Below are 17,876 nucleotides of genomic sequence, written 5' to 3'. Positions count from 1 at the left end.
TTTTGTTAATTTTATTTTTTGATATGATTTTGAAAAAGCGGTTTTCCTCTGTTGTGTCAATTTTATGATGAGTGGACCAACAGCAATGGTCCAAAATTATTTGGAAAAAATCGTTCTCCATTTACTTTCATTAAAAGTTAGTTTTTTCTTGTCCTAGAAAGTTACCTTTTTGGAGATACAAGGTTTTATTCTGACAGCAGCGATATTGAGGCCACGAGTTACGTTTCTTGCAACTCGTCCTCGTTACAGTAATTCCTAGCCTCAATATAGTGAATCATGGCCTCAATGTGTTACCTTGTGACCAATATTCTTTAGGAGTTCCGTACCTGAGTAGATTTAAGAAACATTCATATTGGACCGTCCTTAACTTTTGGCCTAAGTTATCCAGTCTATTGAGAAATCCTGCTTTCTGAAATACCCCCAGGGTGTTCCTATCTTTTTCTTATGACTATATATGTGAACATTTTTAGAATAAGACATTTTGCATCAAATGTTTTATTAGGTTTAATACATTACATACAAGCAGATCAGATTGAAAGTAGATGTTGACAAAGTGTTTGTGACTTCAAATGCAATGCTGTCTGTCGGTAAATCTGAAGCTGGTCTGGAGGCTGCAGTTGCCTACTTGTAACACAGAGCTTTAACATTCATAAGTTTCTGTGGTGGTTTAAAAAAATAGTTGGCACACAATATGAAAACAATTTCGTATATTCAGTTAGTTTGATTAGACAAGTGGTGTGGATTTGAACAGGGCTTGTTACTTTTAGGCTGCCTGTGGTGAGAGATGAATGGATGCCTCAGTAACTCTGCTGCTGAGGGCCTTTGTTTCTGGTTGCTGCGAAGAGGAGAAAAAGACTATTAAAAACATCTATGCTTAACTTGTGTTGCTTAGAAGGCCTTCTTTCCTTTTGTCAAGTAATGGTGAATATATAAGATATTTACAACGCCATATTCATGCATCTTTGGTTACAGTTGTGATTCCTGTACTTTTGCTTCCTCTCAGGTGTTGTTTCCAATTATATCTTTCACTTGTTTATAACATATAAAAATAGGTATCGAAAGGACTTGCCTGGTCAAGCATGCTTTCACAAAGCCCTTTGCTTCTTCAGAGAAGTCATCAGGCAGCAAGGGCATCAAACCCTTACGAGCCCCTATGTAGAAGAGAGCTGCAATCTTCCCCATGTGTGCCAGTGGTGGCTTTCCAGTGGCCATCTCGAACACCGTGCACCCAACGCTCCAGATGTCTGATTTCCTCCCATGGCCAGTTTCGTTAATCACTTCTGGAGCCATCCAGTAAGGGGTCCCATGCACAGACTTTAAGAGGTCACTATGGCCTCCACTGACTGATAGATGATTGAGACGACGTGCACAGCCGAAGTCAATCAGCTTGACTATGCCAGTAGGCATGAGCATGATGTTGTTCCCTTTTAAGTCCCTGTGGATGACTCTGTTGTCATGAAGATAAGCGACACCCTCCAAGATCTGTCTGGTGTAGAGGGCAAACACCTTCTCGGGCAAGGGTCCGAAACGATTGAGGACGCTGAAGATGGAGCCTCCTGGGACGTATTCCATGAAGATGCTTATTATGTTGTCAGTAAGAGCTGTGCCCAGGAACCCTACTATGTTTGGATGATGGAGGTTCTTTAGAAGATCCACCTCCCTCTCCAGCCGATTATACTCCTTTTCTGCTGTTTCTGAAGTCGAGATGTCCAGAACCACCTGTTTAACAGCAATCAGCTGGCCCTGGCCAGTGAGTCCACAATACACCTGCATTTTGGAATATTTGGACAGTTCTTGTGAGCCATAAGGTTGGGGAGCAGTAGAATGTCAAATGTAAATCAAGCTCAAGTATCACGGTAACACTTAACTTTGCTTCTTACTTTTAAATGTTTCACTTGGATTAATTTATATGTTAGTTCATAGATAAATGGACCTATAAAACTAACATTTGTAGAATTTCATAAAATTGTAGGTATTGAATAAAATATTTCTTATAAAGGTACACTCTTATGGGAATGGTTCTATATAAAAAAAAAAATTCATGCTCAAATAGTTCTTTGCATGGTGAAATGGTTCTTCAGATTGACTGAGAATGTGTTGTAAACGGTTCTGTATAACCTTTTAGAAAATGGGTGTATGTAGCACCAAAAATGGTCCTGCTATTATGATGTCAAGCTTGTAACAATCTAAGAACCCTCTTTGATGCTATATAGAACCATTTTAAAAAATGTTCTATACACATTCATCTGAAGAACGATTTCACCATGCAAAAAACTAAAGCATGAAATTGTCCTATACCAAACTCATGATTCTAAAGAGAACCATTCCCTTTACTAATGAACCATCTTTAAGAGTGTACTTTGGGTGCACTATATCCTAGAAGTGGGATACTTACAGTTCCATAAGCTCCTCTGCCCAGAACCTCTCCTTTGGTCCATGTGATGGTGTCATCTACACTGGACGTCTGAGTGCAAGGCAGTTTGTCGGAAGATAAAGTGACCTGGTAGAACGTGGTAACAAAAAAACAGTATGTATGGACTTTATTGATAAACATAATATTATAGTATTGCTGTGTAAAAATACTGCATTCATCAATAACTTTTCATTTTACCTTAGTGGGATCTTTCTTGAGTATTGGCTGGTCAGTTATGATCTCTCTGTTCTCTGTATGTTCAGGCTTGAGTGTCTCCACCTCTCTCTCTTCCAGTGAAATTAATTCTTCTGCCAAACATCTCAGCAGATCATCTGTAACAGGCCCCTCACCCACTTCGTCCAGAAACTTATAGTACACAGGTGACCTTGTCCTGCCGCTCGTCCATGTGTTGATCATGGGCTGTACTGGGAACTCCTCCACAACTGAGTCCTTAATCTCACTTGAGCGGTTTTCTTTATGAGCCTCTGAAGTTAGTTGAGCGATTTGCCTGCTGAGGCAAGGTGGAAAGGCTGAAGGAGATAACGTGGGTAAATCCTTCTGCTCGTGGTTGATGGGTATCCCTGTTGCACAATTTGTAAGAACTTCTTTGATAACTGACAGCATAGGACTACCCTCATTTGCATTCCTTTTGTCCTCCTCGTTTGTGAGAACTGCATGATGCCTTATGTGAAAATTCTCATCTGGACCAGAGATTACAACTGCCTCGTCTTTACTTATATCAATAGACTGACTTAGATTTTGTGGTCTGGTTTGTTGGATGTTCCTTCTCTTGCGTGGTTTGCTTTTAGAATAGCTGCATTTCTGTGGCTGTTTCCTTCTGTTACCTTCTACGGCTTTTTGAGCCCTTTGTCCATTCAGGGATCTCTTAACTTGAGGAGCTGGCTGCACCTGCTTGGTCCTCTCGGCAGAACTGCCTACCCTAAGGTTTTCATATATTGGAGTGGCAAACATCTCAAAGATAGCTGGGCCTTTATCTCCCTGATGGATTTGCGAAAACATGTCGCTGTAACTGACCGAGTCTAGAGCTGATTTTGCTCGTTGCGTGCCAAAATTTCCTGGCTTTTTAGGCTGTCTTGCAGTCTGCAATTCCCGGCCCTGGTATTTATTCAAGATCTTTTTGTCTCCACTCAATTTTACTTGATGTGGACAATCTTGGGCCCTCCTCCGAGTTGAGGGAGCATCTTTGACTTTTTGACTTGTTGAGGGTGGCATTCTCGGCCAGTCTAGTTTGTTGGTGGTCTCCCCTCTAATAAGATCTGTGGGATTCATGTCTTTCCTTTTGACTTGAGATGATATGGACAAATTCCTTCTATTTCTTTTGGTATTAACAGTACCCCAGTTTGTATTTCTGTAGGCCAAGATATTAAATGACTGACTGGTGTGAAAAGGTCTGCATTTTCTTTCTTTGCTTTTGGTTGCCTTCATGGGTTGGCGTTTTTCCACTGACGCTGGTTGTGACATTGTGTTGTTCTCAGGAGAGAGCTGCTGATGCTCAACATCAATCAAAGCGCTAGACTGTTCGTTTTCAACTGCAGGTCTGATCTCTGTGCCCATGCCTGTATGTCCGTCAAGGTCAGTTGAGGAGGAACGTATTATTTCAACAACTTTGTCCTTTTTTAAAAGGTCCACGGAACATCTCTCCCCATTCTGCTCACATTCGTTTACAGAAATATGGCTCATCGCAGCCTCAACCTCTCGACTCATTTTGGGTTGAGATATGAGCATATCTTCATTGTTGGAATGAACACACTGAGCAATATCTGTTAGCTCCAAATTCACCAAATGTTCAGATGATGATAGATACACCTGTGGATCCTTCTTCAAGGTGCTAAACATCTTCTGTATGTCCTGTGGGCTATTTTCTTCTTCCTCCCCCTCCTCCTCATCAAGAGAGCTCTCGTTGCTACAGCTGCTTGAAGCGCTCTCTGCACTTCCTCTCCGTGTGCCTCTGGAAAAGCTCAGTCTGGAGAACCTTTCTCTTCGTTGCCTGGACACTGAGTTGGCAGGCAAGATGCTGATTGGCTTAAGCAGTCGTGGACGCTGAAGGCTTGAGAGCACTGGGCCGTCCCGGGATCCTCTGTCAAGTGGGGCCAAATGTTTTGTAGTCCTTGGGCACAGGACAGGTGGTGAACCCTGAGGGTTAAATTACAGAAGGTAAGTGGTCGCCAAAAGAGATGCAAACAGAGGAACTGATTGTACAAAGACCACTGTGCAACATGTTACCTTATGTCCATTAATGTCAATGTCTGTATCACCACTACTGAGCCCTGTAATTGAAAAATTACATAATTAAAATGTATTTATTGTAGTCTCAACAATCAATTTTAAGACACCTAGGATTAAGTTGTACTCACTGTTGTATATATTTGCCCGAACTTGCAGTAGAACACTTGCATCAAGGAGAGCCAGACTTGGAGCAGACTGGCTAAGGGGAGAGAGTTGTGGAACTAGAGGACTCTCTAGTACATTTTTACTCTTTTCTGTTAGTCTTGGTGGCATCGGTATTAAGGATGTTTTAATGGGAACATCAGAAGTGCAGCGCAGAATACCAAGCTTGTCCCAGCATTTATTCCTGTCCCTCAGGTTCGGCAACGATGACGTCCAACTAGGGAAAGCAACAGTGTTATATTCTAAATCACAGGCACAGAAACAGGGTACAATGTGCATTTCTTGAAAGTTGTAAAGAGGGAGTGCAACACTGCCAAAAGTCCTCAGATGCTCCTCTCTTTCTCTATGCCCTCTCTACCCGATCTGGGATAATGGCACGACCTGGAAGCATGGTGTTATGCTGACAGCTGCTTAATCCTGTAACTGTATTCCTCTGTGCAGTCTTTGTGTGGAAGTGAGGGCAAGGCGCTCAATGTACTGGAGACAACATGGCCTACTCGAGCATACAGTGGCTTTGTTTGATTAGCTGCTCTCAGGATGCATAGTTGGTGCTGCATTGGGGGGTATTTGTGCAACTGTGCCATTGTTTGTTCACTAGCTAATGGCGTGTTGTGTTTATTTGAATGATAATTGAGTCAAATTGGCTGAGTTGTTGTGTATGTGCTCAGCTGGCTCACCCGGCTGCCTTGCTCAGCTGGGTGGAACCTCGCCTACTGTTCCTCTTGGCCTCCATAGCAGTCTGGAAGAAGAGGGTGGTGATCTTATCTGCAAACACACAAACATACAAAAGTAAGGTTACAGCAGGTGAATGGATCATTTGCATAGCATTAAAAACTGGTGTCTGCCAGCATTGTTCATCTTATAGGTTATTATTGTCAACATGGTAATAATACCAATTTGGAAAAATATACACTGATGCCTGGTTGAATTATCAAAATAAACTTGAATAGTTTAATTGATTTCTGATGCAAGTGACCAAATTCTTATTAGTGCTTATTTTTTTATCTGTATACTGTTGACAGGTATTTAAAAGCTAATTATTAAAACAAAGTATATTTAAAATATAAATTCTTCAGTTTTATCTAATTTTCTGTCAGTTACCTCTTTTACTATTGTGGTTTTTCTTCTTACTTGTGCCACAATGCATTTAGTTGTTTTGGTTCACCTCCATTTAGTTCACAAGGACAACATAAAAGTAATACAAACTCATTTTTCTTGAAAAACTTTCTTAAAAAAAATAGATATTGGTAATGAGAAAGATATTTAATTATTCAACTTTTTTTTCCACGTAATTGACAAAAAAATATTTAAGGGCATGGTTTGAAGTGGTTTCTGGAGAATGATGTTTGTGGTGTTAACTCATTTACTAGATACATTTTACTCGGTTATTATTGATGCAAAACATGCAAAAGAAATATTAAATCCACAAATGCAGTTTAGACTATGAAACTTAGTCCTTTCCGTCCATGTCAGTGATTAAAATGCCACTTAAAACAGTCATGGCAGGCAACATTATGGTTAGCAAAAAGTGAGATGCATTGAAAACAAACAGATCAGTCTTGCCTCTTTAGTTGACAATAAAAGTTTCCTGGTTCAGAACCGCCTGCTTTTCCCCCAAAGACATTTCGAGCATCTCCATATATGAGAATAATTCCACTTTTAGAGAAGAGCCGTCTGCAAACGATGTGCTCTGTGGTGTCTGCTTGTATGCTCTGAAGAGTCGCTTAGCACAGAATGGCCCAGTCAGCTCAGTCAGACACTCCCCTTTCTATTGTCACTGTTTCTTTAGTGGGTGGGCCAAGCCTGTGAGTATCGGTGTTTGTTGACAGGGTAGGCTGGTGTTTAATGCAGCGGAGAGAGTTGCCTCAAGGGGCACACAAAGGACAGAGAGCTACTGTATTTTTGTAAGCGCTGCGCAGGTGTATCTCTGGTCTGTTGTCTTTTTGCCTCTCAGTGGGATACAGTTAATGTTTAAAGGAAAGTTTTCAACTCACCTTGGTTGGAATCTTCATGGGCAGCACACTGTGAAAAAGAAAAACCTTTTTCAAAACATATGTACACTTTGGTCTTGTTTCTCACGTAGATAAAACCTCTACACAAAAAAAGGTGCTGCTAAGGGATCGTTGAATGATGCCAGAGAAGGACCACTTTTGTCACACTCACTTAAACATCTCATTTACAAAAATGGCTCTAAGTAACCGTCCATTGAAGGGTGTGTGTGTGTATTTATTGATTGATTGGTTGGTTGCAACTAAAAGTGGCAATTCTATGGTATTGCACAAAGAACCCATTCTGGCATCTTTTAAAAACAAAGTGTAAACTAAAAAGGCACTGCAATTTAGTCCAGGACTAGGCTTAATCCATGCCTGTGAAACTAGCCTCACATCTCCACATTAAAAAAAAATTTGAGTCCAGTGTATTTACTGCATCACATTGCGGTGAAAGCAGATCTTAGCACTGACCCATCCTTGATTGACTTGGCGATGAGGCTGCTGGCTCATTGTGCAGCCTTTTCAGTGCTGACCATCTGGAGCTCTTCTATCCGATCAGAGTGATCATTAGTTACCTGCCAGCTGTGATGCCCGAAACGTAACTGTGGCTGAAGCCCATCCACACAGAAAATGCGAATTAACCGCTTAAAAGGGCCAGTCTGTGGGCCCACACTTCAGTTCCTCACTCTCTTAAGTACATATTTTCAGACTTGCATATTAATATCAAATTCAGAAACTGCTACTGAGAATTCATCCTGTAAAGTTAAACAAGTCAAACATTATTATAAATATAGCGTTTGTCATGGAAGGACTTGTTGCTTTCAACAGCGCTTCATCAGTTAATCAGTAAGATATGTCTGATCAGTATTATTGTAGAAACATCAGTAATTCTTATTGGTGTGAACTGACAAGGGTCTACAAAGAACCAAATGTTGGAGATGGTCTTGTTTGTTTCTGTTATCACTAATGTATCACTAATGTTGCATATATATAATAATTATTTATTATTTAAATATATTATTGGGGTGGGTGACGTGTGGGGCCTCCACGCAGGTCTCTTTGGGCCAACAAATGTTCGGAAACAGGACTGGTAGTTACAGAATAAATTAGTCTAAAAATTAATAATGGGATGATATGTTGGTAATTGAGGTATAGTGATTTTAAAAGTGTGCCCTGATGTGGAAAATGACACGTATTATCTAATAGGGTTTCTAAACCCAACAAAGTGTCTTTATATCATGGTATAATTAAAATTTGTGACTTTCAGTATTTGACCATGTGGTGCACTTTGTAGTTCTACAATTACAGACTGTTGTTCATCTGTTTCTCTGCATAGTTTGTTGGCCCCCTTTCACTCTGTTCTTCAGTGGTCAGGACCCCCACAGGACCACCACAGAGCAGGTATTATTTGGGTCGTGGGTCATTCTCAGCAATGCAGTGACTCACGTGGTGGTGGTGTGTTAGTGTGTGTTGTGCTGGTACAAGTGAATCAGACACAGCAGTGCTGCAGGAGTATTTAAACACCTCAGTGTCACTGCTGGACTGAGAATAGTCCACCAACCAAAAATATCCAGCCAACAGTGTCCTGTGGGCAGCGTCCTGTGACCACTGATGAAGGGCTAGAGGATGACCAACACAAACTGTGCAGCAACAGATGAGCTATCATCCCTGTCTTTACATCTACAAGGTGGACCAACAAGGTAGGAGTGTCTAATAGAGTGGACAGTGAGTGGACACATTGTTTTAAAAACTCCAGCAGCACTGCTGTGTCTGATCCACTCGTACCAGCGTAACACACACTAACACACCATCACCACGTCAGTGTCACTGCAGCACTGAGAATGATCCACCACCCAGATGACACCTGCTCTTTGAGGGCCCTTTGGGGGATCGAGATCGAGAGACTGTAGCGTTTTCCTTTTTTATTTGAAATGTGATAAACATTCCTGACTCAGGTTCAGCTGAACAGGATAATGCTAGATAGTTTGCACTGTTTATATGTTATGTACACTGAGCTCATTTCTGGCAGTTATGACAAAACTCACACCTGAGGAAGAATTTCAACTGCCCGCTTCTAAATGAAATGCTGCTACGTGGAGTGCGAACGGTGATTTGTGTTGCTGACATTAATTAAGGCATGAATCTGGTGCAAGCACCTCACCTTCACCGCGGCAAGTGTAGGAGGAGAACAGCTGTGGGAATTGCCAGGGCAGTCTGCAGGGAAATAAAACTGTGGCTCCACTTCTGTCGGCACTGTTTTTCAAAACACAAAGGATAGAATGAGTCAGCAAGTAAAAGAAAACAAGAGCCTCTAGAGCAATCTTCCTGGACTTTACACATGAACGGGAACTGTTTCTCACCTGGTTGTGATTTCAAAATAATCTGGAGCAACTCATCTTTAATAGGGCTCCTTATATGAGAGATGTAGTGAAGAGCGATGTAGCCATTTTGGTCCTGGACCTCTAGGCTCCTGGAGAACAGAGTAGTTGTCATTTATACCCATCCGTCATGTTTACTGTGTATTTTTCTTTTGTGAACCTGAAAGCAATTAAGTTTGGTGAATAATCGAACTCAGTTGATCAGCCAAGAGTTGTTTGGTGTCTGAACTGAGGCCTTGATGCTAATGTAGCTAACAACTAATGGAAAATTATACCAATTAGCATCATGTAAACAGCATCATGTAAACTGCATCACCACATACTTTCCCCAAACCATGTCCAGTTATTAAGCAAATCTATTTGAAATTACTTATGTGATTGTTGACTCTGTATGATGTGCTGTTATCTATAAAAATGGACAAAAGTGTGTCACATAGCTAAAACAGTAGTAGCAGCCATTTTGAAGCCTGAAGTTCATCATACAACATCGGAGGCCATTAAAAAAATAATAATAATAATCTTGAACACACATGCTTCAGCCCATGTGAGTATTAAGCCATCAAAAACTGATGTGCAGTCTCTGTCTTGCCAGAATGAAAATTAGATTTACTGATCGAGGACATTTCTCAGCATTCCACTCTTGGTTCTTATTTGCTTTACTCCTGAATGTGCAACCATGGAATGCTGGTTTTTGGCTGGTTCACCAAATGAACAAATGATTGGATGGTTCTGCTAACTCAGTTATGCTTGCTATTTTAGCTTCCGCTTTGTTGTTAGCTTTCTCTAGGTAAGTTTCTCTGAACAGAGAAGGAAACTGGTGGGGAAAACAGGTTTGTTTAAGTTAAATCAGCCTTGTGATTGGTAAGGATACTGCTTAGGGATACACTACCAAAGCTGAGGACCACTCAGTTTAAATTGAAAAAGAGAATGTTTGTTTGCAAAATACACTGGCTATTTATTGGGCATTGGAAACCAGACATACTTTGTACTTGTATATTGTGTGCACACAAGGGCAGAATTAACCTACTTTTATGGCATGTTCAGAATTTCTGACTTGCAGCAACAAAAAAAATCAAAGAAAACATCATATGAACTGAGAATTCTTATTTGGAAAGCCGACGGTATAATTTTAATGAGATTTTTTTTTTATCCATCAACATACAGACACTGTAGTTGGTTAAAACTATAACATTGATTGCGAAATATGCTATTTTAAAAAGGTATCATAAACATTAAAGTTACCACTTCAATATCACTAAAGTTAGCTGGCTAGCTTGTTGCTGACATTACTAATTTTCCCGGAGGTTTCTATGTTTTCCATGTAAGTGTGAGCACGGCAGTTTAGTCATACATGGCATAAATCCCATTTACTTATCAGCAAATTTCTGTCTGTTTTTATTAAATATCAGATAACTGTAGATGCTTAAAGCGACGGGTGAGTGAAAAATGATGTAGTTTACCTCAAATGTAATCAGTCAAATTTGCTTCTTTAGTTTTGCACTGGAGCTATGAGGATAATTTAGCTAACAAGCAATAAAACTTTAGAACCTGTCAGCAATGTGCATGATAACTAAGACTTTAAAACTATTTAAACCTATGTAACTTGTAATTTTGTAATCTCTGCACAAGTGCATGATTATTTAGGCAAGCACTTTTAACAATGATATTTGCTGCGGTCTAAGCTTCCATCGTTAGCTACATTAGCATTGTAGCTCTGGTGCAAAACTAAAAAAGCAAACTTTGAAAACTAAACATGACTTGGCGGACTAATTATATTTGGGGTAAGTAAAACTGAAAATTTTGTTTAAATGTTGTTTGGTTTGGAGTAGCTGTTGCTTTAACACAGAGGTGCTCAATTCTGGACCTGGAAATCTGCCGCTCTGGAGTTTAGGTCCAACCTAAATCCTAGCCCACCTGATCCAAGTAATGAAGGCCTTCAGGGGCATTTGATCTAAATGTTCTAGTGTAAATCTCCAGGACCAGGATTGAGAACACCGCTTTAAAACAATAAAAGGTTGATTTCCTTACGCAGACAGAGCCAGCAGTGCCTTCACTATTTCAGCTGGACGGTAGTCCCATGGCATAATATCCTGCAACCCTTCAAACAGGTCCACATCCCTCGCTGCTAGCATCAGTGGGGTCAGCCCATTCCGGTTCTGGCTGTTCACATCCACCAAGTCTGTCAGGGTCTAAAACACAGTGTATAGCATCATTGGTTGAAACTTATATCTTCAAAACAGTAATTTCCTAGGAGAAACTAAATTCAAAGAGGTAAAGGGAGAATGAAAAATGTTGATGTAAAAATAATGAAATAATGAAAACCATAAAAGTCTACATATGCTAAAACTTGGAACTTGGGCCACTTCTGCTGGTCTTTTTTTTTTGTCATGAAATGTTCACTGGCACTGGAATATCCTGTCTTTTCTGTTCTAACATCCCCACCTGTGCAAGATAGGGAGCTTTTCCCTGAAACGCAATCGCATTGCCAGAAGAATAAGTCCTACTCCCAGTCTGTCTGAGTGTCCGGACTTCATTGTATGATGGCTTAGAAAAGCGTCTGACAGCAGTGTCGAATTTCCTACCTGTCACTGTCTGGCCCGCTTACCAGCAGGTGCTGTAGGGTGCTCATGTCCCCCCTCCAGGCGGCCTCCGAAAGTTGGCCTTGGTGGCATAAACGACTCTCTAGAGCCGCCAACAACTCCCCCTGCAGGTCTGGTGGACTGACATGAAGAGCAGTCTGGTTGTTATGGTTACACAGTGTTGCATCTGCTCCCCTTTCCAGGAGGAACCGCATGACCTGCATTCATAACAGCAATATGAGAACAGGGAAGAGCAACACTGACATAACTTCTTTTGTGGCCTTGGAGAGACTTTGATAAACAATGACAGACTTTTCAACAACACAGGATTTGGGAGCAATACTTAGATCTCAAAAAAACCCCCTGAAATTTATAGTTTTTTAAGATCTGATATAGGTTATAAACATAGAACAAACAAGGGTTCGGGATCTTCACTGAATGTTAAAGTCAACATGAAATGCTAGCTGACTGTTTTGAAGCGATGATAGGTTGGACTGAATGAAAAGGGATAGTGATTATTGGTTAATTGTGTTTTTCCCCACCCGCTGGTGCATGGTGATGTAATCAAATATCAGAAGGCATTTTCAAGGTCAGCAAAAGTCACTATACTTTGATGAAAGGTTTTGGGAAAACAAGGGTCCCATTGCATCACACCTACATTACGCTAGTGGCTGCTTGCTGCGCAAGGTGGGACTTTACAATTATAACACACTCACCCTTGGCAGGTTAGCCTGAGTGAGCTAATTGGCTAGCCATTCAAACTGATTTTTTTTTTTAAGAACATGCTGTACATAAATTCATGAATTATTGCTTTGTCTGGCTATAAACTGGGGGGTAGTGCCTTTCATTTCATTGTTGCTAGCTTTTTAGCCTTAGCTTACTAACTAGTCAACTAGTATGTATGTATGTAGTAAGTATGTGTGGCAAAAGATGGTGCATCAGCAGTCAAGTATATGGAATAATTTGCACCGAAAATCCAGTAAAAAAAAGTTCGTTTTAAAATATTAAGTATTTTAAAGTAGTTTATGGCTTATAAACAGCTTTGTCCCACAAGTTTGTGTTTGAACAGAGAAATGCATCACATCACAATGAGTTCAGGGTAAGTTCTGCTGGAGTCAACACTTGTGTTAGCTTGGTCCCTCGCCGCAGCGAGAGCTCATCTAACTACAAGTCACTTGAACTAATAAAGTAATGGAAAGGCTCTTAAGATGACGTTGGGGATTCCCCCAAGCGGAAATGATGAGGCCAAGTGGCTGAATTAAGGCATGCTAAAAATAGTACAACTAAGCACATGAACTAACAAGGTAAAAACTTTTAGGTTGACTTTTAATAAGTTTTACTGCAATCAACTAAAACTGTTCAATATAATAAACTGGTATCAAAAAGCAAAGTGTTTGGTTCTTATTTGATTCATACTACTGTGTCTGAAGTATCACAGACTTAACCCAATCAGTCATGTGGTTTTAGGGTCACACAGAGAGCCATCGGTTCCACAGGATCCTACACGCTAGCAGGAAATCATGTGCTTGCTTCGAATATCATGCTTAAGAGACTTCATTAAATAAACAAGTGATGAAATCTGACTCATAATTAGGCCAAACGAGGTGACTGTCTACACACTTGTTTTTCATACGGGAACTCTAGCTGTGGCACTCCATGGACCAATTCATTAGGCCTTTCACATTTGTAAACAAAGCATGGAATTGTGGGCAATCCCCAAGGCCTCCTACAAATGAGCTTAAAGGGCCCACATCCATTTTTTTTGTTAGTAAGAGTTTGATGTGATATATAAACACTGTTGAAGTTTCAAACATAGCCGATACAGTCCAAATATAAGCAGCCTGTTTTTGAGGTGTCATGAAAAGTAACGTACACATATATCCACGTATTCATGTTAAAGTCATAAGGAGTGTTTCAGCCAGAACTGCTGTTTAAATGAGGCCCAGTACAGAGCAGCCAATCAGATGGAGGTCATTTTTGTTCTGTTTAATTATACGATAAAGATAAAGAAAGGCTGGAAAATGATCTTGTAAAACATAAACTACTATTATATCAATAATATCATAAATGGACTTCAGGAAAAAAATGTATTACAAGAAAAATGGGCTCTTTTAGAAGAATGAGGAATAATGTGATGTAATAAAATAATCAGCTGTCCAAAATTAAGTTTAAATTCTGTTTCATCAAGCAATGATTTTAAGCAACATCCCAAACATTTTTAGTCTGGATAAACTTGATAAGCATGACAGCACGGGCAGTTCTGATAGCCGATGTATCAGAACTGGTAGTTTGTGTTCTGTTACAAGAGCAGGAAGTCCAGTCTTATCCACAAAGGGCTGGTGTGGCTGCAGGTTTTCATTCCAAACAAGCAAAACACACTTGATTCTACTCGCTTAATCAATTGGTCAGTCTTCAAAGAACTGATCCTGCTTTTTGGAATGAAAACCTGCAACCACACCGGTCTTTTGCAGATAAGACTGGACACCCCTGTCCAAGAGTGTTGAGCAGTTATTTTAGAAATTAATATATACAATTCCTGAATAATAAAATAATCCAGCTCTTTCCCCACGTTGCTCAGCCAAACTGCTGAAGTTAAACACTCTGAATAGTACACATTGAAACATGCTGTGATGTGACCTGTTCAAAGTCACATCAAAGGAGAAAGGTCACTCTAAAAAATTCCATTCCCTCACCTTCAGATTACTCATTGACTCACAATACAACTCAGTAGGAACAAGCACTTGTTAGCAAACATGAAATTAGTTGGCAAAACAGCAAGGAAACAGTTTCTTACTTTTCAATAAAGCTAAATCCAAGCAGCAAATAACACTTACTATTTAGTTGCTCTGTGTTCTACTTACCACAATGACTAAAGATAACAAATTAGTAACATAAAAGTCAATGATCATGAGCTGATTTATACTGAATATTTAAGTGCAATAAACCTGTCCCACTTTTCCTTTATTTAAGTGCTTTAGTACCACCAGAATCCCCTCAGTGTCAGCTTACTGTAGTGAGGCCCATCTGGCAAGCGCTGATAAGAAGAGTGGAACCATCAGAGTTGTGAGGCAGGTCCAGCTCGTCCCAGGAGAAAAGTCCCTGCTCCAGCCCCAGAGTCACTGCCCCCAGCTCCCCCTCCAACAGCAGCTCCGCTAATCCCCTTCTGTGCTCCTCCATGACCTACCCAGAGGATACGTATACATATTAGAGGTATGGAAATATATTTTTACATATGTAAGTGTATAAAGGGCCTTCCCAAAACTGTTCCCACAAAGTTAGAAGCAATACAATTGTCCAAAATGTTTTAAAGATTGAAGATTGAAAGAATAAAGATTTCCGTTCACTTGAACTAAGGAGCCTAGCCAACCCCTGAAAAACAACCCCATAGCATTATCCGTCCTCCACCAAACTTTACAACTTGCACAATGCAGTCAGGCAGGTAACGTTCTCCTGGCATTCGCCAAACCCAGCTTCGTCCATCAGACTGCCAGATAGAGAAATGTGATTCGTTACTCCACAGAATACATTTCCACTGCTCCAGAGTCTAGTGGTGGCAACATGCTTTATACCACTCCATCCAACACTTGGCATTATGCTTGGTGATGTAAGGCTTGCATGCAACTGCTCAGCCATGGAAACCCATGCCATGAAGCTTCCAGCGCACTGTTTTGTGCTGATGTTAATGCCAGAAGAGGTTTGGAACTCTGCAGTTATTGAGTCAGCAGAGCGTTAGCAACTATTATGCGCTATGTGCCTCACCGACCCCGCTCTGTAACTTTACGTGGTCTGACACCATGGCTGTTCCTAAACACTTCCACTTTTCAATAATACCACCCACAATTGATTGTGGAATATCTAGGAGGGAAGAAATTTCACAAACTGACTTGTTGCAAGTACTACTACAGTACTACGCTCAACAGCAGGGTTAAAATTACGAAACAGAAAATAGTCCAATCAAAATATTTTGTTGTCCGTGGGAAGGACAGAGAAACCAACCAGTTACATTTTGATTTACAATGGGTGGGACAATTTTGTGTCATTCTAGGCCCTCTGGAAGTTCTAGATACATCACGGACTATGAATAAGAGTCGTAGTCTAAGGTGGTTTAGGTTAATTGGTTAGTTTTTAGGAATGGAAAATGGCAGCTCTGTGCCAGATCTTTTTACTTAAAGAGTCACTGTAACACTGATCCATACAAGCTCAAACATATGTTAATGTCTGTTACAATCTTCAAATTTCTGTTTAATCTTAAAGAGCCAACAAATGTTACTGTACAGCGTTAGCTTAGTGCTAACTTACTATTAGAAATCTAGTTCAAAATTAGCATTATCGCAGATCTTTTTTCTTTTCAATTATTTGACAATTAAGGATCAAAAAGAGAAAAAATGAATTAATGCATCCTGATGGATCTGATTTATTCAAGTGAGACAACACTTACACATAGTTTTTAACTTTTGGCATTTTAGAATTCACAATTTTTCATGCTCTCGGTCCATATTAATCACTATCATTAACCACCTCATGGGTCACATTTGTAAACAAGGCACCCCATTGACTTCCTTTAAGTTCATAATGAGCTTCTCTTGAAATTAGCTTAAAAACACATTCCTTGTGGAAGAACATGAGAAACGTTTAATCTATTTTCAAATAATAACCATCAGCTCTTTGCCTTTGGCTGCTCACACCTTCTCAATTGTCAAATGTAGAATTGAAAAAAGTGTCATTTCTATTGTTTCTATTCCACTAATGTTCTCCAGTCATATTTGTGTGTTCAGAGTATTTTTTAAAATATTTAGATCAATATGATTCAAAGCGAATTGTGGTGAAATTTGCTGTGAGATGATATTGTTATTCAGCTGTTAGTTGCTCTGCTATAACATGCTTTGCTGTGTTGACTGCATGTAACCTACAAATCGTGCCCAAGCAAAGAAGATCTAGGCTGTATGTCCAGAGGCTTGTAGACACCAGCTCATCCAGCATTTTTTCTGAAATGAAGGGTATTAATAGGGAGTTTGGAACATTGATGTGAGGATTTGATTGCATTTGGCCACAAGAGCATTAGTGAGGTCAGGTACTGATGTTGGATGATCAGTTCTGGATCACTCCAGCTTATCCCAGAGGTATTGGATTGGAGCTCCGTCACTCCAGAGAATGCTGTTCCACTGCTCCACAGCCCCACAGCCCATGCTGGGTGGCTTTTTATCTCTCTAGCTCAGACTTGCATTGGGCATGGTGAGCTTAGAGTCTTACGCAGCTGCTCCAGTGTCCCATTCTATTGGTCAAAGCTTTTCTACGGAGATTTTACAATCTGGGCACAAATGAACACCTGCATCAGCAATGGATACACCTTTAAGTAGCTGAATTTAGCATTACGAAAGGCTGTGTGGATACTTTTAGACATATACCTTGGTCAAGATGGAAGATTGTTTGTATATCAGTTTGATCTTGATAAGAGAAATCTAAATTTCAGTAAAGCACTGGCTTTGACTTTATGCTTCAATTCACAGGGTAGCAAGTCAGCAATTAACATTCTTCTGGATTAATAAGTGACTCTGACAAATACAACAGCACTCCACAGACACAACAAAAACTATAACTCTGACCTATTTGTAGCAAAATATCTGATTACTGGACCCCAAAAATGAATTTATATTAAATGCAAAATATCCATTGTATAGTGAAAGTATCACTTACCCCAGTCTCATGTAAGCCTCTGCCTTCTTCTTCAGGATGTAATAATAATGAATTTCAAAACAACAAACACAACAAACTCATGGAGCCCGTTTGTGACAGTAGCCTACATGACCTTTTGCAGATTTTTAAACGTTATTAGTCTTCATTGCTCCCCTGTGCCTCCCTCGCCCTGCATAGAGCAGCTCTGAGTTTACAGCCTGTTGCTTAGGAGACCAACAGTGAAGGCGAACACTGATCTTTGTTTCAGTCTGATAAGCACCAATGTGTGCAGAGAGAAGAGGGAGTTTTCTGTCTCGAGCCGAATTGAAGAGCACAACATTACCTCACTGAAAGGGCGGATTTCTCTAATAATTTCAGTGTTAAAATCAAGCTAATAAAGAACAAACACAGTTTTACCAGGGGTTGGTTCATT

General features: G+C 40.2%; 1 protein-coding gene across 1 annotated transcript; it reads right to left on the bottom strand.

Moving 5' to 3' along the window:
- Window positions 1–710: 710 nt before the first annotated feature.
- On the bottom strand, window positions 711–17,679 carry map3k19 (mitogen-activated protein kinase kinase kinase 19). Its single transcript, XM_036561888.1, has 14 exons — window positions 17,465–17,679; window positions 14,780–14,950; window positions 11,797–11,988; window positions 11,220–11,380; window positions 9,174–9,283; window positions 8,975–9,066; window positions 6,817–6,844; window positions 5,500–5,587; window positions 4,789–5,039; window positions 4,658–4,701; window positions 2,612–4,567; window positions 2,396–2,500; window positions 1,070–1,767; window positions 711–835 (listed from the first exon to the last, which is right to left on the bottom strand). The coding sequence occupies exons 2-14, from the start codon at window positions 14,945–14,947 to the stop codon at window positions 712–714; spliced, it is 4,017 nt and encodes a 1,338-aa protein (XP_036417781.1). The 5' UTR covers window positions 14,948–14,950; window positions 17,465–17,679; the 3' UTR covers window position 711.
- Window positions 17,680–17,876: the final 197 nt, after the last annotated feature.

This window comes from Colossoma macropomum, unplaced genomic scaffold (assembly GCF_904425465.1).
Source record: "Colossoma macropomum unplaced genomic scaffold, Colossoma_macropomum, whole genome shotgun sequence".
Lineage (NCBI taxonomy): Eukaryota > Metazoa > Chordata > Actinopteri > Characiformes > Serrasalmidae > Colossoma > Colossoma macropomum.
This window is presented reverse-complemented; position numbering and strand designations above follow the sequence as displayed.